Source organism: Eulemur rufifrons, chromosome 19, assembly GCF_041146395.1.
Source record: "Eulemur rufifrons isolate Redbay chromosome 19, OSU_ERuf_1, whole genome shotgun sequence".
Classification (NCBI taxonomy): Eukaryota; Metazoa; Chordata; class Mammalia; order Primates; family Lemuridae; genus Eulemur; species Eulemur rufifrons.
This window is the reverse complement of record NC_091001.1, coordinates 34,299,234-34,321,013: the sequence shown is the minus strand read 5'-3', so window position 1 is coordinate 34,321,013 and position 21,780 is coordinate 34,299,234. Positions and strand designations below refer to the sequence as shown.

The following is a 21,780-nucleotide window of genomic DNA, read 5'->3' as shown; positions in this document are numbered from 1 at the left end:
TTTGTGCAAAGCCTCAAGGTCAGCCAGAGATGAGAGCTTAGGACATTTTCAGATCCTTTCTGAACATGTGCACAGCTCTTAGTATGTGCATGACCTTCTAAATACCCAGGAAAATATGTCTTATGTACATCTAATTCCCCAGCCTTTCTTTCCTATCTTTCTTTTTTATTAGTCCAATGTTTGCCCCAACTGTTATCCATTGCCTCAGGCAGCAGTGACTAAAACATTTCCTTGTAAATGGTTTGGCAAATGCCCCCATGGGTAGCAACTTTAGCATTGGACAAGTTCCTAGTCAGGTGAGATACAGACAAGGCTTTTCCATAGGTCTTACAGGGGCCCAGAGACAGATCAAACAAGAACAAACCTTTCTGAAAGAGGTGTGTGTATTCTGCTCCTTTTAGTACTGAGAGTGTGGACTGTTATTTTCAAAGTCACCACTGATCTGAGGAGTGGAAGATGGGACCAGCATAAGTTAAAACACCACAAAATTTGTTGTTCTTACTGCGATTCAGCCACTTTTCTTGAATAGGCACTCCTCTAGTTGCTGCAAGTCTTTGGTTGGTTTCCAGAGTTCCAAACAAGTTGATTCTGACAGATTTTTCTGATGAGTTTTTTATTGTTTTTATAAAGAGTTTAAATTTTGGAGTTTCATACCCCACCATTTTTGCTAATGTCAGCTTTTTAAGTTTTTTTAATAATAGTACTTCTGGCATATACTTTGGTATCTTCAAATACTGCTGTTAGTAATTTGACAAGTATATTAATATCATTAAGCCCTTAGTTAATATAATTAGACCATTAAAAAATGAGAACCTGAAAGTGATATCTTAGGGAGAGTTTTAAGACTGAAGTTAGAGGCTGGTCGTGGTGGCTCACTCCTGTAACCCCAGCACTTTGGGAAGCCAAGGCAGGAAGATCACTTAAGGCCAGCAGTTCAAGACAAGCCTGGACAATATAGCAAGACCTCATCTCTACAAAAAATAAGAAAATAAGCTGGTATAGTGGCATATACCTGTAGTCCCAGCTACTTGGGAGACTGAGGTGGGATGATCACTTGAAATCAGGAGTTCAAGATTACTATGAGCTATGATCACCCCACTGCACTCCAGCCAGAGTGACAGAGCAAGACCCTGTATCTTAAAAATAATAATAAGACTGAAGTCATAAGTATTCAAAAGTTTCACTATACAGTTTCTTATAATCTAAAGTAGGCAGTCTGTGATCATTAGCTCCTAATTAGGCACAATTTGATCTGCGCTGAGCTGATCTGCTCTGTACTTAAGGAAAAAATTTTTCTTACTAAGCCATGTAACATTATAAAAAAATAAGCATCACATGTTTTTGGACTTTCCCAATGTCTGTTACTTATTAAGCCTGATAGCACTTATGTCAGTCTTGTTTTTCAGCGAATTCCTAGTTCACCAGCTTAGAAATGATCCAAGTCTTGCGGTTCCTACTAGATTGCCAACTACCTTCCTCAAAACCAATTCTGGAGAAAATCCAAGTGAAAGGGCTTGTGGATTTCAGGAACAAACAATAACGTCCTGAGAAACTCTGGGGAGACCCTCAGCTGACTTAAACCGAGGTGAGTGTTGGGAAATGTGAAAGCAAAGGAGATAAGTAGAAAAAGCTAATACCTAGACAATGAGAGAAAAGTAAAAATGGAAAGGAGGAATTGTTCAATGAAGTAGTGGAGACAGATTTGCCAAAATTAAAGAAAAAGACATCATATTGAAAGGGCTCACAGAGTGATGGACAGGATATAGATGGAAAAATTCACATGGAGAAAACTCCATATATTTAAGAACAAAGCCAAAGAGAAATTACAAATGCAGTAATTATTTTAAAGCACTGTAGAAAAAGAAGAGTATCTACTAGTACAGTTCCCAAATTAATTTATAAATTCAGTACAACCCCAGTCAAGCTTAAGAAATATTAATCTAAGATGTACAAGAAGGAATAAAAAGCTCACAAACAACGAAGCCAACTTGAAAAAGCAGCAGCTCTAGAAGGGCACCTGCTCTGCCAGACAGCAGGACAGCCACAGAGCAGGAACAATGGTACCAGGTGACACTCACCAGAGCAGACACAGTCTGATGGAACAGACCAGAAAACCCGGAAACTGGCAGCTGAATATATGGAAACTTATTATATTATAAAGGAGACATTCCAAATCAATAGGGAAATCACTGATGGCTAATAGATGATATTAGGGAAAATGGCTTAATATATGGAAAAAATAAAACTGAATTCCTATCTAACAATGTATACAAAGGTAGACTCTAGGTAAAGACTAAATGTGAACAGTAAAAGTTTAAGGATAAGAGTACATTTCATTCACAAAGATGATAATCTATCTTTGTTACCTAATGACCAAAAGGATTTTTTTAAAACAAAACTTCAAAAACAGAAAACATGAGGCAAAAATATTTAATGAATTCAAAAATCAATATTAAAAATATCTGTTCAATAAAGAGCACCATGAAAAATGTTACTAGAAAGAGGACAGAATGAAAAAAAAGTTATTTGTAATGTCCAAAACCAAAAAGGGACAATATTCAGAATGCACAAGAAATTGTCCAATCAATATGAAAAAGATAATAACCCAAACAGAGAAATGGGCAAAGGGGACCCAGAGGAGGGCAATTTTCAGAGGAGAAAATCCAAAGAATGAACAAGCATTTGAAGAGGTGCTCAAAATCATTAGTAAGTAAGAGTAAATGCAAATGAAAACAATGAGCTATTACTTTGCATCTCTTTAACAAGCAAAAGTTAGGAAGCTAATAATATACTGCTGGTGAAGTGCAGACAAGTGCAACTATTCAGAAGACCAATCTGGCAATAAGTAAATAAACATTCTTTGACGCAGAAATTCCACCCATAGGTATACGGTATAGTGCCCAAATAAATGCTTAAGCAGGTCCGTTAGGGAACATGTACAAAAATATTCATGTTCATGTTCCTTGCAGCCTTATTTGTGCTGGTAGGAAGTTGAAGGTTACCTAGGTGCCCTCTGCTAGCAGAGTAAATAGGTAAAAAATGTGGTGGATACACATCTTGGGACACTATTAATAGAAACAATTAATTAGAAGCAACAGATTTACAGATAGTGGCATGAAAACATCTTTATACTAGTGTGCTTAAAGGAAAAAAGTAAGTAAATAAATGAGATATATAATCCAATATAATTTATATAAATTTAAAAGTACATGTACTCAAAATATTTATTTCACAAGAACACATAAACCAAAAGATACATGTTAAATGTCATGGATTCTTTGGAAGGGGGAAATGGGAGTGGGGTATAAGGACAGAAAACAAGAGAGGGGGCCATGCATGGACCAGTGATGATAGTGTACTCTAAGCCCTTACCTCAAGCCTCTCTACCCTCTGTGTAGATAATTCCACCTCTACCACTGCCCAGCACTCCTAGGACTATTGGAACAGGTCTTAGTAGAGAAAATGCATGGACGGCAATCACTAAAACCATAAGTATGGAGAGTGATGAGTTCACCAGGCAATCTGAATCTTTACATGCCCGTAAGTCTCATTCATAAACACTAGGAAGTGATGATGAGGAGGAACAAGACATTTCCTCTGCCTGGATCCCCCATCAAGGTCATCTGCTATGGATACTGCCTCCAAGTTTGGATACCCATTTCACCTAGAATTGCTCTGAGTGTGCCATGCTCTGCTGCCAGCAAGATCCATGCTGTCATGTCCCCATGTGGATATGTGGGAACATGCGGGTGATGCAAAGCACTACACAGATGAAAGGCATTGTTACCAGGTCTCAGCCACATTACTACTTGATTTGAACGCCATTTATTGCTCTCTCAATTCCCTACACATTCTCTCAAGTCATAAGACATGACTAAGGAAATAATGAGATACGCCTGGGAATTGGACAGTCCCCCAAAACACCCAATTAATTTATACCTCACCCCGTTGCTGTGAGATCAGCAACAGGAGACATCTACACAGGTAAACATCCTAATGTAGTCAATTCCGTAGAAGGGCCCACGTGGCAATCCATCCATTTCAGAGAGATGGGGAGTATTAAAAGGAGAGAGAGAAAGCAAAAAGAAAAGAGGAGAGGAAACAAAGAGAAAGACTAAAGTCCTTGCTTTGGTATTTAAGTATTGAAACATTTCAAATTATGTTCAGTGCTTATTGATAAAATTGTGTCATGCAAAGTTAAGTATTTGTAACTAGTGAGAAAAAACAAAAAGAGTAAAACAAATTTTCATTGATTCTGCTGCTTAGTTCTTACCAAAAATCAGGGCCACCATATCTTCAGCATGAGATTAATATTTTCATGAATAAGAGTAATCATGTTAGCAACTCTTTGGTATTCCTTTCCCCATAAGAGTACAAAAGGCTTGTCTAGACTGATACACAAGTGTAAAGACTGTCCATATGTTTTCAATAACATTTAGTATTTTATTCTCAATTCAATATAAAGCTCTATGTGGTTTGAGACCCAGTTAGGTTTCCATTTGTGCATCATCTGTGTACCTGAACCAATTACTATCAGCCAGAGAGTTCTTGGCAATAGTCTACAATTTCAAATGTTGGAGACCCAAAGGAAGAAGGAATTCCATAGAGGACTTTGGTTTTGGCACACTTTTCCTACTATATTTGGCCCAGTTTCATCAATGCCAAGATATTCACACACCTTACCAGGGATCAAAATGTTACTGTTGGTGACTTTAACCTGGGTAGAACAGCTATGTGTAATAGACATATACTGTGCATGACTTCAATGAACAATCCCAAACCATAAAAACCTTTGTAGCCACATGGTTTTGCACATGCCGGCTCCAGTGCCTAGAACACCTTGCCCTTCCTTACTCACTTGCCAACCCCAGTTTATCCTTCAAGCCTCAGTTTAAGTGTTCTCTCTTCTGGAATACCTCTCCTGATTCCAGGCTGACTTCAGTGCTCCTTCTCCAATGCTCTAGCATACTTTGCCCACATCTCCATTAAAGCTAATATGATACTCTATTCTAATTGCTTGTTTACATATCAACCCCTGTGTGAGACTGCAAATCCCCTGATGGCAGAGTCTGTGTCTTTCCACTGCGGCAGTCATGGGATCCTGCACATAGAAGACACTTAATAAATGGCAGTTCCCTCTGCCCACTTCATCTTCTCTAGGGGTCTCTTCTTTAATGCAAAGTCTCTGCTGCTCGGTCTCCATCCTTTCTTCCCATTGTCAGTGCTGACCACTATCTTCTCCGAGCTTCTAATCTCTGAAAGCAGCTGAATCCTATTCCAGGAGGCACATGAAAGTCTGTAGAGACTCAGCGGGGAAGTCAGGAAATACAGACCAGTAAAATTCCCAAATCTCTACGTCTATGCTGGCTATTTTTAGTTAACCTTCCCTTGTAACAATAAATACAAAGGCCTGAAAAGGGGAAGGGCTTGTGCACTTATGTTCAGGTGAGCAAAAAAGAGGCGGCAGGAAGAGTTCACTTCACTCCTCAAAACTGGCTTGTAGGGAAAAGAGGCAGGGAGTGAACAATGCACAGAAGAAAGGAAACTACCCAAGCACCTAGGAATATTTACTAGCAAAAGCAGCCACCTAGGTCCAGAGAAGTAGGTCTTCCACGGTTCCTCCAAGCTGCTTCAGAGAAAAGGGTGCCCCCTTCAGAAGCCTTGCCAATCAATCAGAATTCACAGCGTGTCAGCTCTTCTGGGCTTTCTTCATTGAAGCTGGGAATTCAAGGACTCCTTTTCTGGTACCGAAACACTTGTTTCTCCTTTCTTTTTCCTGTGAGAAAGCTGAGTTTGGGGGAGCATGCTATTAGTAGGATATATTGTAATGCAATGAAGTAAGCTCATGAAACAACAGCAGCATGAGACCCGTTAGTGCCTACCATCTCTCCCTTCCCCTAAACCCCTTGAAAGCCAAAAAGGAGAGGTCAGGGCAGAGCACACAGAAGAGTCTCATCTAAGACCCTCAACTGATGCCAACTTCTGTTAATTCACTACGTTGATCACACCAAGGATTTTACATTTCATTTCCTTACCCACAAGCAACAAACAAGCTGGGCAAATCTCTAGGCCCAGAGAAGAGAACAGCAGAGATGCTAATAAGTAGAAAGTGCACCTTTCCCCACAAGCCAGTGGAGAAGAGACTGGAGGTCACTCAGCTCATGTGAGATTCTGAAGGGTTTTCTGGTTCAGTCACATTTCTAATTCCACTCATTAAGCTTCCAGAATTTTTCTGTTTTAGAGTTAAACCTGGCCAGCAACTTCTCCCCCACTTGGGGGTGCCAGATAAAATACAGAACACCCAGTCACATTTGTATCTCAAATAAATAACCAGTGATTTCTTTTAAGTATGTATTAATATCAAATATTGCATACGACATGCACATACTAAAAGTTGATTCTTTGTTTATCTGAAATTCAAATGTAAGTGGGTATCCTGTATTTATATTTGCTAAATCTGGCACCTCTACATGACCCACCATTTGACACAGCGTTTTACTTTTCTGAGACTACAAGGGTTTATGTTTTAAGGAATTATCTGAAATTAAAGATTGCCTACATCCTTGCTGCACTTTATTAAGCATTCACAAGTATCTCCAATCTCTGAAGTTGATTAAAGTAGCAAAGGGCAAGACAATACATTGAAGTTTCATTTTTTTCCCTCCTCAACTTCTGGAATAGTGTACCACAAATGGAATGGCCCTAAGGCAATCTAAACAGAAAAAGGTGGAAAAGAAACAAGTTATGAATAAACCATAGATGTTTATCAATTCTTGAATAATCTGGATTTGATTCCAGTTTTATTGTGTGGTCTTGTTCCTTTTTCCTCCTGATTTTGTTGCAAGTACTGGACAACAAATGAGCCACTTAAAATGAGCCTAAGCTAAATATCGATTCAAAGCATGAAGACAATTTCACTTTTATGCAACACAGGTTTAGCTCACTCTCCAGTGGAGATCTTTTAAAACAGGATAATGGGCTGGGCGCGGTGGCTCACGCCTGTAATCCTAGCACTCTGGGAGGCCGAGGTGGGCGGATCGTTTGAGCTCAGGAGTTCGAGACCAGCCTGAGCAAGAGCGAGACCCCACCTCTACTAAAAATAGAAAGAAATTATATGGACAGCTAAAAAAAATATATATAGAAAAAATTAGCCGGGCATGGTGGCGCATGCCTGTAGTCCCAGCTACTCGGGAGGCTGAGACAGGAGGATCGCTTGAGCTCAGGAGTTTGAGGTTGCTGTGAGCTAGACTGACGCCACGGCACTCACTCTAGCCTGGGCAACAGAGTGAGACTCTGTCTCAAAAAAAAAAAAAAAAAAAAAAAAACAGGATAATGAATCAAAACATATTTTAGGCATATTTCTTTAGTAAAAACAACAAAAACCTGTTTCAGGGCAGTAATCAGCATTGGTAATTTTCTTAAGAAAAATAGAGTTTATCAAACCCAGTTATAAATTTCTCAAACAAATCACATTATAAGCCTGAACATGATAGTAGCTTCCAATGGAGACACCCAAAGATTGCACTGAGAGTTGGAATCTCCTCTCCACCCCCAGAAACAAACAGTGACAGAGTCAAAAAAAGAGGTTCAGGGAAGAATTAGAGGAGGAGATGGTATTAACTTTATCTTTGGTATTCAATGTGAGCTAAGAGTGTAGGACACCTTATGTACATCAATCTTTACATTAACCCTGTGAGATTAATAGGAAACAAAAATCTCAGAAGAGATTAAATATCTAGAAAGCTTACATAGCTATTAAGGGCCAGTTTCAATTCAAGAATATATTTAGAATTCCAAAGCAATGTTTGCCAAAAGTAGATTTAGCACCAATTTTAGTTTTATAATCATTAAATATAACATTTTAATTTTCCTGACATTGTGAGAAAATGCTATTAAGTAAAAACATTAAATAACAATATTTGTAGTCAAGATCATTTTGCAAATTATTTGAAACTTTCTTTTTTATATTTTAATAGATTTAGGGGGCACAAGTGCAGTTTTGTCACATGGATGTAATGCATGGTGAAGTCTGGGCTTTTGGTGTCACCATCACATGAATTGTGTACATTGTACCCGTTAAGTAACTTTTCATCCCATACCCCCCTCCCACTCTTCCATCCTCTCCCGCTTCCAAGTCTCCAATGTCTATGATCCTACTTTCTGTGACCACATACACAAATTATTTAGCTCCCACTTACTTATCAGTGAGAACATATAGAATTTGACTTTCCGAGTTATTTCACTTAAAATGATGGCCTCTGATTCCATCCATGCTGCTGCAAAAGACATGATTTCATTCTTTTTTATGGTTGAGTGGTATTCCATTGTGTATATATACACTTCCTTTGTCCAGTCATCCATTGAGGGACACTTAGATTGATTCCATATCTTTGCTGTTGTGAATAGTGCTGCGATGAACATACGAGGGCAGGTATCATTTTGATGTATTGATTTCTTTTCCTTTGGGTAGATACCCAGCAGTGGGATTGCTGGATCAAATGGCATTTCTATTTTTAGTTCTTTGAGAAATCTCCATACTGTTTTCCATAGAGGTTGTAATTCACATTCCCACCAACAGTGTAAAAGCGTTCTCTATTCTCCATATCCTCACCAGCACCTGTATATTTTTTGACTTTTTAGTAATAGCTATTCTGACTGGTAAAAGATGGCATCTCGTTATGGTTTTAACAAATTATTTGAAACTTTCAACTTTCCCTGGGTCTGTTTTCAACCCCAACCAGTCATCTTTTGGGTGGGGGACCACATCCTCCCCCATCTTCAAGCTCTCCATCTCTAGCACACAATGCACTACAGAAAACTGCTAAGATACTGCTGAACTATCTACCACTCTACTCTAGGAGCACATAGGCCTGAAAAGATTATAGAATGAAATCTAACTGAAAAGTTATAGATAACTTTTGTAAGTCTTTCTAATGCAGATGAATGTCAAGAATTCCACTGGGCAGTCTCTGTCCAAGTGTCCACTCACCTCACCACAGCCAACTGGGAGGCGATGAGGAATAGGGAAGCCAAAGAATTTATCTTTTTTGAGTTTGCATCCAGATGTGAGCCACAGAGAAATAGAACTGTAGTCATTCATTATTATTTAGAGCCAAAATGTATTGAACATTTCCCTGTCGTCAAGCACTAAATACACACTATTTTATCCCCTAAAACAACACTATGAGGTAGATGCTGTTAAGATCCCCAATTTACACATGAGGAAAGTGAAGTGTAAACACAGAGATAACGTACGCCATGGAGTTCTATTCTGCCAAAAAAACAATGGTGATCTAGCACCTCTTGTATTATCCTGGGCAGAGCTGGAGCCCATTCTACTAAGTGAAGTATCCCAAGGATGGAAAAACAAGCACCACATGTACTCACCATCAAATTGGTTTTAACTGATCAACACTTAAGTGCACATATAGTAAGTAATAACATTCATCGGGTGTTGGGCAGCTGGGAGTGGGGAGGAGGGGATAGGTATATACACACCAAATGGGTGTGGTGCACACAGTCTGGGGGATGGGCACGCTTGAAGCTCTGACTTGGGTGAGGCAAGGGCAATATACATAACCTAAACATTTGTACCCCCATAATATGCTGAAATAAAAAAGGGAAAAAATATATAGCTTGCCGTTGCCCACAGCTCCCAGGAGACGGCACAGGATTCAAACGCAGGCAGTCTGACTTCTGTCTGCAGAATGCCGAGCCACAGTCACCATGCTCACCTAATCCCCACATGACAGTGGCCCAAAGAACTCACTTCCTCAATTTTTGTTTAGTTTTATTCATTCTTTCAAGAAATAGTATAAATAGTATGCCAGGCACTAGGCATATAGCTGGTAAACAGTGAGAAAACAAGACGGAGTCCTGGCCCTGTTCCATGTGCATTAGAATGTAATGAAGGAGATCGAAAATGCTAATAAGTAAACAAGAAAAACCAAAGTTTGATAGCTGCTCTAAAGGAAAGGAAAAGTGCCATGAGCAAGGAAATAGGAGGGACCTACTTGAGATGAGGTGGAAAGTGAGGGAAGGCTTCTCCAGAAAGACAACATGTAAGCTGGGACCCGAAGAAAGACAAAGAATCCCACAAGAGCCAGACACAAGAGCCAAAGAGAGTTCCAGGAGAGGGAAGGCGGCATCCGTCTGGGAGGGAGCCTGGGGTGCTGCCAGAGGGAGCACGTGTGGCGTGACCTGGGGTACATGCGTGAGACATACATGTTTGAATTGCTGTGATGACACGCCTACTGATATTATAGACTAGCCTACAAAAGGAAGGGAACCTTCTCCAGTGGAGCATTATTTATTTTACTCTTAAAAAATAACAAAGTTGACCCCTTGGGGTGTTTGTGCTAGGAGGTCCAGGCAGAGGGCCTCACTGTGTTAACAGCCCACACAAAGGTCCCTGCAGCCTTTCAGGGAAATCCTTCTGTGTTGAATCTGTAATTCCACGGGCAAGTACCCTGCAACTTTTTAATTGCTTAAAATCAAACAACTAATGAAAGTATTTGTGAACTACTTTATGAATACAAAGAGGAGGGATACAAACAACGTGGCACTAACTCTTTTTAACTGACAGAGAAGAATAGGGCTGGAGCACTACTTAGCCATCAGAATTTGTCACCGCCTCTGGTGTGATGTCATAGCCAGGCGGGGAGGAGGGCTGGGGCTCAGTAGGAAACGCTTGTGCAACAAAGTCCTAAACAACAGTTCTCATTCCCTGCAGCTGGAGCCAGGAAGCCTGTAGCTTTCCTTCCTGTTTGCTGGCAGGCACCAGGCGCTCCCAGACAGGACTGGTCTGAGTGTTGCCTTGTCCAGACCATATCAAAAATGCAGCTTTGTGCTGACTGAGAAGTAACTTTTTTTCTGGAATAAAATTCTGATTTTTCTGACACTAATGACCTTAAACAAGATGGAGGATTTGAAATTTGATGCAACAGAGCGCCTCAGTTTTGACTACGTGCAGGGAATTCTTCAACCCACACCCACCTGTGACACCTGGGATCAGATCTGGAATTTTCAAGCCAAGCCTGATGACCTGCTTATTTGCACCTATCCTAAAGCAGGTAAGTGGAAGGGTGTGGAAGGGAAGGGGAAAAGTTAGGAAAGTAAGTGGGAAGGATGTAATATTCATAATGAAATAAATAAGTTGATCTGGGTTTAAGTGGAAAACTGTTTATTGGACGGAGTCCCATGGCTAAGACAAATTACTTGTGGAAACTGAAACTACACAAAAAATGTTAAAATGACCTACAAATTTTAAGAATTTAATTTTTCCTGTGATCCACATATGTTTTTATTACCCAGGAGAGAGTAAAACAGCTAAGAGCAAAAGGGTAGACTTGTTTATTTATTCGTTCCCAATCTAGGCCATTATTGCAGATCTTGCAAAGAGCTGCTTTGGGTGTGCAAGCTAGAAAGGGGATCCTGAGGCTGATTTGGGAAAGAAATAGGGGAGCTTGGATTCTGCAATGCTGATTTTACCCCAGTGGCCCTCAGGAGCCCGCCCAGCTCAGGGTCAGAGAACTATTCTTCTGATTTCCACCTTCCTTCATGGTAAGTTGTAAACCTACTTCCTTATTTCAACAATCAGTTTAACAAAGTTGTCTGTAGGAGTAAGACTAACCTGAGCCCAGCCACATCATAAAAATTTGGGGATGAGCAGGGGGAAATAGTTCTTTATAGATATCTGTGCATATCTACATATTTACTAAAAATACAGTATTTGATCCACACTCAAATTGCATATACATTTGCTCTTCACAAAATCAAGCCTGCTGCCAATAATTCCTGTCACACATATACACAACCCCAAAAAATCTAAACCTCAGCATTTTCTGAGACTGTTCAAACTCCTTTTATGTCTATTTCTTGAGATCCTAACAAAGACTCTGTAGGCATATGGAGGCCTTAGTCTCCTCTCTGTCCTTTGGTTTCATATTGGTCCTGATTTTCCAATCTAACTTATCAAGAGCCTACTTAGGACCAAATTTTTTTCCAGCTATTTATTTCTCTTTATTTACAGTTTGTGTTCTATGCAAATCAATTCCATAACATAAGAAGTTACTATGACTCAAAGCATAAATATACAAACACAATATACAATCCCAAATATTCTAGATGTATGGCATCCAAATACACATTCACACACACGGTAGCTTCACATCTGTTCCAACTGGTTGTTCCCACGTGAGCTTTTAAAGACGGGGAAAAAAATGACTTTGGTCATCAAAACTACTATGGCCATGTTAGATGCTGGAACATCTAAGCATCAGTGTGTGACCATGTGAACAAAAGATTTCAGGGAGTATCTATTTTTTAAAAGGTTCCTGTGTGTTGAGGCAGTTGTAAAAGATTCACTGCAGAGGCTGGGCATGGCGGCTCACACCTGTAATCCCAGCACTTTGGGAGGCCGAGGCGGGAGGATCACTTGAGGCTAGGAGTTTGAAACCAGCCTGATCAACATGGTGAGACCCCATTTCTACAAAAAATAGAAAAGTTAGCCAGGTGTGGTGGCACATGCCTGTAGTCCCAGCTACTTGGAAGGCTACTTGGGGCAGGAGGATGACTGGAGTCCAGGAGTTTGAGGTTGCAGTGAGCCATAATGCCCCTGCACTCTAGCCTGGGCAACAGAGCAAGACCCTGTCTCAAAATAAATAAATAAAGATTTACTGCAGAATTAAGCCCACTTTTAGGCTTCAGATCAGGTTCTAACTATCTAAAAATATTGACTGATAATGAAAAGCATTCCAAGTGCCGCTATTCTGATCCATAGTTGTTGTTTAAAAGAAAAAAACAAAACAAACAAAAAAGGCATTTACAGAAAGAGGATAAAAGTTTTCATGAATTTAATGCAAGTTGCCCTCCAGTCTTTACTTCCTAAATACTGGGTTTACAGTTTTTGGCTCCTTCACATTTTTGCCTTTTTAATTTTCAAACATATGCAGAAATAAAAAGCACTTTGAAATTAGTTGAGGTCAATGCAATTCTACTCTTTGGAATCAGTGTAGCTAAATGAATCTGGTGCTCTTGTTGAATGGAAATAGGTGATGGGAAATGCCTACCATTTGACTCTACAAGGATAAGAAAGAGGTGCTCATGACGCTTGGTCTTAGGGTAGATTCCAATCCATCACTGCTCCGGCATATCAATTACTACATTTTAAAAGGTCAAATCCAATGTCAACTCCAAAGTCTCATAGGAAGAAGAGTTCAGTTCCCAAGAGAACAGTTATAGCTTAACAATGTAAAACTTCATCCATACAGGCATTAAATTAGTATTGCTGAAACAATACATTGTGGATTTACAGTAACACCGGGATGATCCTTCTGATGTACATATAAATAGAATCATGGAAACTTTTGTTTTACGGCCTTACAGAATTAATGGACCAAATGAAAACTGACTCTCTATTCCACATCACATACTTTATTTCTAGACAAGATAAAATCTATTTTTATTTTAAGGTAGTTTGAAGTGTCCATATTTCTTAAGGCACATTCAAGGAAATCATGTCTTAACGAATTTTGGATGCTGCCTCTCTTCATCTTATACATGAACCTCCAGAAGGCTTACTATTGACATATATCATCTAGTCAAACCCTTTACATGTTCTTCAAACCAATCAAATTTGGGACTCTCAACATTTTCTGTGTCAATATAAAAAGACGTGGAATCAATAGATTCAAGGAAGACCTGTTTTTTCCTTGCCACACTGGACTTCTAGATGCCATTTGGATTGGGTTTAGAAAGTGGGAAAGTATAGATGTTTCTTGGCCTGAGTCTCTTACTAGTAGAGATGTAGAAGAGAGAGTGAGACCACGAGGAGTCTGGCTATTGATGGCAGGGCACGGACAGCCATGTTGCTGGTGGCATTAGCTAGATTTGGGGCAGTGGAGGTACTCTGGGAGGAGTTACTTGAAAGTGTTACAACAGTTGTTTGATTTGAATAAATCTGTGTGGGTAGGAGCAGTGCCAGAAGCAGAAGGTCCAGCACAAGCATAGCCACAGTTGCTCTGCCCATGTCCCCTTTGTTGGTGCATCTCATGGGATGCTGGCTGGGTGGAGATCCACTGGTTTTGAGCAGGCACAAGCAAGGTGCCAGTTTCAAATTTCTAAGTGTAAATGTCTAAAAGTAGCCACTGGTGAGGATCACATCTCACTGTCTTAATTTCATCCACAACTTGACTTGATTATCATTTCAGTACACTGTTCACTAATTAATCTTTTCTCTACCTGCCCAATGCAAGCATTAAGATCTGGGTCACTTAAGTTTTTCATGGCATTAATGGAGTTTCAGCAATTCAAAAAACGCACTCAAAATAAAATGCTTCCCATCTAAAGTAATATTTAATCATCACTAAAACCTTACACATTAATGAAGGCTATTTTTATTAGAGGGAATAAGAAACAAGCAGAGATGGCAAAAATAGTCTACCCTAAATTTCTAAAAGAATAATAAATACTCTGAATGAACCAAGAAAAAAATATAGCATCATTGACCTCTAAAGAATGAATTGAGAAGTCATTCAATTCATTCCTAAAACTCTAGTGATACTTGAACCTGCCCTCATGTTAATTCATGGCTATAAATTCAGAGTAAACACAGAAAACTAATATAAACAGCTGTAACATTCTTGGAGTAGACAGCAAAAGAAATCCTAGCCCTGTGCTCTGTAATGAAAGTTAGTGCCAGAAAATATAGGAGACTAACTCATCCAGGATATAAAATGTAATTTTTAAATTGTTTTCTAACCTATGCGCTTCCTGTAGACCTTTAAAAGCATTGAATAGAGGATATGGGAAAAGAAGTCTATAATGAGAGTTGCTGCCAAAGCATATAGGAAAGATCAACCCAGAAAACCATCCTAAAATAACCCAACATCCTCCCAATCTGGATTTTGCCAGAATGTCCAGCATAATAGACCTTCATCAAAGGGTGAAGATTCCGTTGGTAGCATGGCATCACTATACCAGTCAGGATCAGGGTAAGACACAGACAGATTGAAGCTCAGGGACAAAGGCCCTTCTACTTGTGGCTGTAATGACAGTGGTGATGCACCTTCTTGGGTTTAGGGAAGTGGGCTGTAGAACTTGGAATGGCCTCTGCAAAATTTCTATCTGTTGGAGCTACCATCAGCCACCACTTCAGGAAGGATGACATCTACCTACCGTCTGCCTTTCAAATCTCAGGCTAATTAATGCAACTCATTGGCAGAATCTAAACAGCATTCAGAATCTTAGTGGCAAAGGAGTCTAGGGAAGACACTTTTTAGCCTTTCAGCCCCTGAGATAAGGGGAAATCAGAGAAAAGAGTGAAAATGGATACTTGTGCTAATGGTTAACATCAAGTCCAAGCACTAATCATTCATTCATTTAGCCAACAAATGCTAATATGCTTGGGAAAAAAGATAATTTGAAAACTACATAATCATTACTCTACAGGAGATTACAATCTGGTAAGAAAGACCTTTTATTCTGCCTTTCTTTGTTTTTTTGTTTGTTTGTTTTCCCTATGATTTAGCTGCATTGTCCTTAAGAAAGGCAGAATGTCCATTGCCTATAGCAAGGATGTGGGAACAACCCAAGTGCCTGTCAATCCATGAGAGGATTAATAAAATGTGATGTATGTATACAATGGAATACTACTCAATTATAAAAACAACGGTGATCTAGCACCTCTTATATTTTCCTAGATAGAGCTTGAGCCCATCCTTCGAAGTGAGGTATCACAAGAATGGAAGAATAGGCACCACATGTACTCACCATCAAACTGGCACTGACTGATCAACACTAAGGTGCTCACACAGTAGTAATATTCTTTGGGGGTAGGGAGGTTGGGGGTGGGTAAACTCACAACTAATGGATGTGGTGAGCATTGTAGGAGGGGAAGGGCACGTCTCAAATCATGGTTGGGATGTGGCAAAGTCATAACATGTAACCAACATGTTTGTACCCCCATAATTTCCTGAAATTTATTAATTAATTAATAAAAAAAGAAAGGCAGAACGTCATGATGGAAAGAATATAAAGATGAAAAAAAGAAACAATTAAAATTAATGGTTGTGATAGAAAAAAATAAATGTATATTTATCAAAGTCCATGCCAAATTGGAATATGTACATAAAAATTCATATTATGATAACATAAAATATAAATAGGAAATGATGTCTTCTGAATTCCATTATAAACCTAGCTTTAAAATTCACACAGATGTTCTAACAAGTATTTGATCATATTTTAAAGAATGTAGCATACTAAATGTCTATGCATTTTTATCTTATGTGTGGAATAAGGAACAACATGGACTCAGGAGATAGTGGACTTAATACAAAATGATGGTGATGTTGAGAACAGTAAACGAGCACCTATTTATGTACGATTTCCTTTCATCGAATGGATAATCCCATCCATAGGATCTGGTGAGTATGGAACAGCCACACTTAACTATAGTACTTAGAGTTTTTACTACCAAATTGCACTTCTCAAAATTCTAGGCATTCAAACAATTATTGATGGGTTTTGTAGCTTTGTTGTTTTTTAACTGTGTCTGGCCATTGCTATACTATAGACATTTCCTAATGGAGTTATTGTTTATATGGCAAGTTAAATTTTTATTCTCTAATTATAAATTAATTTTATTTCACAAGGATGAGCCCAAATAAGATAACCATGGTAGAAGGGTTTGAATTTTTTAGGTTCTTATTTATTTGGTTGATTGTGATGGAGAGGAATTGTTCTAGCCAAAACATATGTTCATATGCTAGACTCATTCTCTCAAATCAGATCTACAGACAGTACAGTGTTCTTGCAGATGCCTTGAATTGTTCCTAAGGTAGTAATAATGGAAGCTGTAAGATTTTGAAGCAAATAGAGGAATATAGTAGAAAATGATTGAAAACCAATTTTGCAGGTTTGGAACAAGCTAATGAAATGCCCTCACCACGGACCCTGAAAACACATCTTCCCATCCACTTGGTCCCGCCATCCTTCCTAGAGAAAAACTGTAAGGTAAAAAACAAAACGAATTCAGAGTTGTACTCCTTAGAACAACCTTAGAGTAATCTTTAATCAATTTCCTTTTAAAACACTTCACTTGTTAAAAAAAAAAAAAAATCCAGCTCTGTACAATAATCAGTATGCAAATTGATATAAATCCTTTACATCTCCCATAAAAGCCAGGATCACAATAATGTAACATCAGAAAAACTCATTTGTATGAAATGTATCCACTCTAATGTCTGGGCAATAACTGTATATAGATCTAATCCTGTTTTTGCTTCTTCCCTTTCTCTCATCATTCCCAGATAATCTATGTAGCAAGAAATCCCAAGGACAATATGGTGTCCTATTACCATTTCCAAAGAATGAATAAAGCACTTCCTGATCCAGGAACATGGGAAGAGTATTTTGAGACTTTTCTGGCTGGGAAAGGTAAGAGAATTCAGCTTTTATTTCCTTCCGTTCTCAAAATCCTCAAACACCCTACAAGGAAAGAATCATTTCCTTAGACCAGTAGGGGTCTGCGTTCTTTAATGTGATACTCCCTCTCTCTTCAGGGATTCTCCTTTCAGTACAATATTTGTGGGGTGGACTTCTGTGACTCATTGCCCTGTTTTCATCCCATCTTCCAGTGTGCTGGGGCTCTTGGTATGACCATGTGAAAGGATGGTGGGAAGCCAAAGACCAGCACCGCATTCTCTACCTCTTCTATGAGGAAATGAAGAAGGTGAGGGCAGTGCCATCTAATATGTTTATCAGGGGTTCCTGACGTCCTCGATAAAGACAGCGTCCCGAGGCAGAATGCATTGCAAGAGATGAAAGAAACACAGACACAGACCCAGGAATAATTTTAAGAGTGTGGGGAAATCAGGGGGCCACCAGCACTGTAGTGCCAAGGTGGAGCTGACTGAAACCCAGCACTTGCTTTTTATTCTCTTTGCCATGCTGCAAAATACAATGATCTCATGTGAAAAAATCACGGGATACAATGACCAAAATCTTGGGGCTCCCCCAAAAATCACAAGGTGTCCTAGCTAATTACCTTCTCCTTTCTAGAAGTGAAAACACATAATTCTTTAGTAGATACAACCCTGTCCCAAGGTAAACTAACTAATTTTATCCCAAACACATGCTATGTACATAGATAGCAATCTTTAACTTCAGTAGCTGCAACCCATTTGATCAAGGAACAAAGAAACTACCACTGGGAAACTAGTTTTACACTAACTGAGGCATTGTGGAGAGAAAGGGAGAGAAGGAGCTTGGGCCAGTGTTCTAACAATGGAAGCCTTAAGACCCTTCTCCCGGGCTGAAACATTGCAATCTACCTATACAGCCATGAGAAGTTTTCATGTCAGGCCACTCTACTGCTTTTCAGGCATGAGACCCCTTAGGCTCTTAGATTGGAGCATGCTTTGCTGTACTCCCAGATCGCTGATATACGTCCCCCAACTAGGCAGTTAACATCTGCCCTTATTTCAGGCTTCTGCTCAGGCAATTCCTTCACCTCCTCTCCTCTCACAGCCTCAGACATAACATCCCTAAATCCCAGTGGTCTTAATCCCATCATATGTTCTCATCGGACTGTAAAACATTTAAGTCATAATATGTTGACCCCATCAGGGACTCAAAGGAAAAAACGCTTAGTAATTCCAATTAATATAAAAGAGAACAAATAGGTCACCATGTTAAAATGACTCATTTCTGGAAAGTTGAGCATTTGTATGATAATTTTGTTAAATGTTAATACATTCCATGTTTCTGGTTACTGTCACTAATCCATTTTAACATTCTTTTTAAACTAATTATATTAACTGTTCACTTTTCTTTTGACTCTGATCATAGAACCCAAAGCATGAAATTCAGAAGCTGGCAGAGTTTACTGGAAAGAAACTAGATGACAAAGTTCTAGAAAAAATTGTCCATCACACTTCATTTGATGTTATGAAGCAGAATCCAATGGCAAACTATTCTACAATTCCTACTGAAATCATGAACCACTCAATTTCTCCATTCATGAGAAAAGGTTTCTATATTTTCTTTTGGCCATAATCTTAAAAGAATTGTCCAATATTTCAGAGTATTTGGGGAGTTTTCTATGGTTAGGAAAAATAATATCTTTAATGAATGATTTGGGGAAAAGAAGTATTTAAGAAACCACCAATGAAATGAAAACAATTTTTAATTAGTCACTATTGGGAGAGTAAGATTCAGTGTCTAAATATAACCACCTATTCCTACTTTGCCTCCAGAGTTCTGGCTGATAAGGTGAAAATACATAGAATTAAGTCAGATGGGTCAAAGAATCCATTTTATAGGAGGCCCTATGTTATCAGTTAGAGTTATTCATTCAAAAGGACTTACGGAGGGGCTTCTACGTGCCAGGCACTGTTCTAGGCACAGTGTGGAGAGGTCGACAAAACACAAAAATTTCTTCTCTCATGGAAATTATATTTGAGTAATAAGAAAATAAGAATACACAAGATGATAGATGATGGTAAGAAAAATAAAACTGGGAAAGGTAACACAGATTACAATTAGAATATCTAGAGACTCTTCTTTATTCTTCCTCAAAACTATACCTTAAGACCTCCCAGAAACAGGCCCTTCTTGATCAGCTTATAGCATGGGAGCTACAGGCATGAGCAGCCATCATGCTTAGATGTGCAAGAGGGCACAGAGAAAGACGAGAAAGCCACTCAAGCCTGCTGTTTTAACACGGTGGTCTCGTTCCCTGACAATGTGGCTAGGCGGGTAACAGGCTCTCCCTGTCTCACAAATCAGACAAGAAATTCTTCTTCCCCTCAGCATAAGAAAGTCACAGGATAGCCAGAGAAATTTTTTGTCCAATACTGCCATTCCTGGAAGGTGGAGGAGAAATGACCACACAGAAACAGGAGGATAGAGAAGCACGAACTCCTCCAACAGCTACTGACTCTCCCACATGACTGTGTTTCAGGAGCAGTGGGAGATTGGAAGAAACACTTCACTGTGGCTCAGAATGAGAGATTTGATGAGGACTACAAGATGAACATGGCTGACACCAGTCTAACTTTCCACTTCCAACTCTAGGAAGGAAGAAAAAGAACTAAACATTTCCTAGTTATTATCCAGTATATTTGGGTAATAACTCAAACCATAAAACTCAGACCAACTGATATTGGATTCAGGTTCTCAGACTAGTTGCTGATTGTGTTTGCTCTTGTTCACTCTACTAAAAAAATAACATAAAATAAAAAGACAAGTGATAGAGGTAGCAGAGGTTATGGGCAAGGGGGAGACTGGAAGTGGGGTGGCGACGTGGAGGGAGGGAAGCTCAATAACTTACTAGCTTACATTTAAGTTTTCTGCAATCATGTGTTAACATATTTAAAATGCTTCCCTTCTCATATGAGAATATACTAACATTTTCAGATTAGGTTTTGGTTCAAGTTAATTTTTTTAAATGCATCACTAAAATGTATACATAGTGACTATTTCTTCCAGCCATTTCTTGGTAGCCAAGTAACCATCAAGTGACTCACTTTCCTCTTGGAACCTTCCAATTCACTTCAGGGCTCTAGTGTAATACATCTGTCCCCGTTTCTCACCAGCCTATATATTAAATTGAACTCACTCTCCCACCCCCAGCTAATGTTACAGTCCCCTCCTGGAGTCACCTCTTGGCTCACCTTTCCCAATGCCTCCACAATCATATTCTAATCCATCAACAATATCTGTCAGTTTTAATCTATGAAGTCTTTTACAGTATTTTCATCTAACCAGTCATTGTTTTCCTTCTATTTATATAGCCATCCTCCTGGGTCAGAAACTTCTTACCTCTTGCCTAGACTAGTTTAATGGCTTCCTAAGTCATTTCTCTGTTTTTCACACAGTTAGTAAAGTAATTTTCCTAAAACAAGACTCTAATTATGTTGCTTTTTAGTTCAAAATCCTTCAGTGACTGAATTTTCGCTACCTGAAAGATAAATCCCAAGATTTTATCCATGAATTCAAAGGTGGCTATAACTACACGACTCCAACCTTCCTTTACAGCTTGATTTCATCTTCCAAACCACTCCATATTTCAGCAGATTAGCCTCCTCCCTGGCCCCTGGTCATATCTTCCAGGTTCCTACGCTTCCTGTTTTATTTACACCATGCCTCCACCTGGAATTTGCCTTCCTTTCTTTCTACCTATCCAAAACATATAACACACTTCAATAACCAGCTCATTCATCCTACAAATACTGGAACCTGAAAAGCATGCTTGCTTCTCTGAAGTCCTCTACACTTGAGATAATTCTTTTGTGATTAAAATTATATTATAGCATTATCTTGTATTTCTGTATTTCTCTCCTATGCTTATTTAAATTTTCATTTGTTTATTTTTTTCTCCAAGATAGGGACATTGCTGTATACCTCACTGCATATCAAACAGCATATAACATGCTCAAATGTAAGTGGCTGAAAAAACATATCAGTCAAGGAAATTATAAAAAGTTCAGTAGTTTCTAATAACCGCTATCATCAATAGCTGCACTATCCAATATACTAGATAATAGCTTCATATGACTATTTAAATTTAAATTAATAAAAAACTAAATAAAATTAAAATTCAGTTCCTCATTTTCACCAGCCAAATTTCAACTGCTGAGTAGCCCCATGTGGCTAGATGCTATTACATTGGACAGTGCAGATTCTAAAACATTTCTATCATCAGATAAAGTTCTATTGGATAAGACCCTTTATTTTTACAACAACCCTTTGAGTTTGGTATTATTATTCTCACTG

At 39.0% G+C, this 21,780-nt stretch overlaps 1 protein-coding gene across 3 annotated transcripts; it reads left to right on the top strand.

Annotated features, from left to right (window-relative positions):
• Positions 1-1,455: 1,455 nt before the first annotated feature.
• Positions 1,456-21,329, top strand: LOC138399598 (sulfotransferase 1C4). 3 transcript variants are annotated; one of them, XM_069494086.1, is made up of 8 exons: positions 1,456-1,585; positions 10,733-11,072; positions 16,302-16,427; positions 16,919-17,016; positions 17,313-17,439; positions 17,640-17,734; positions 18,853-19,033; positions 19,967-21,329. In XM_069494086.1, the coding sequence occupies exons 2-8, from the start codon at positions 10,904-10,906 to the stop codon at positions 20,077-20,079; spliced, it is 909 nt and encodes a 302-aa protein (XP_069350187.1). In that variant the 5' UTR covers positions 1,456-1,585; positions 10,733-10,903; the 3' UTR covers positions 20,080-21,329. The 3 variants fall into 3 exon arrangements, with proteins under 3 accessions (XP_069350187.1, XP_069350186.1, XP_069350188.1); XM_069494085.1 differs by lacking the exon at positions 1,456-1,585 and having other exon boundaries at positions 10,722-11,072; XM_069494087.1 differs by lacking the exons at positions 1,456-1,585; positions 16,919-17,016; positions 17,313-17,439 and having other exon boundaries at positions 10,722-11,072.
• Positions 21,330-21,780: the final 451 nt, after the last annotated feature.

Coding starts and splice junctions, on each gene's coding strand:
- LOC138399598 (XM_069494086.1), top strand. CDS start 10,904: ATGACCTTAAACAAGATGGAGGATTTGAAATTTGATGCAACAGAGCGC. Junction 16,428..16,918: donor AATCCCATCCATAGGATCTG/GTGAGTATGGAA, acceptor CCAATTTTGCAG/GTTTGGAACAAGCTAATGAA. Junction 17,735..18,852: donor TCTATGAGGAAATGAAGAAG/GTGAGGGCAGTG, acceptor CTCTGATCATAG/AACCCAAAGCATGAAATTCA.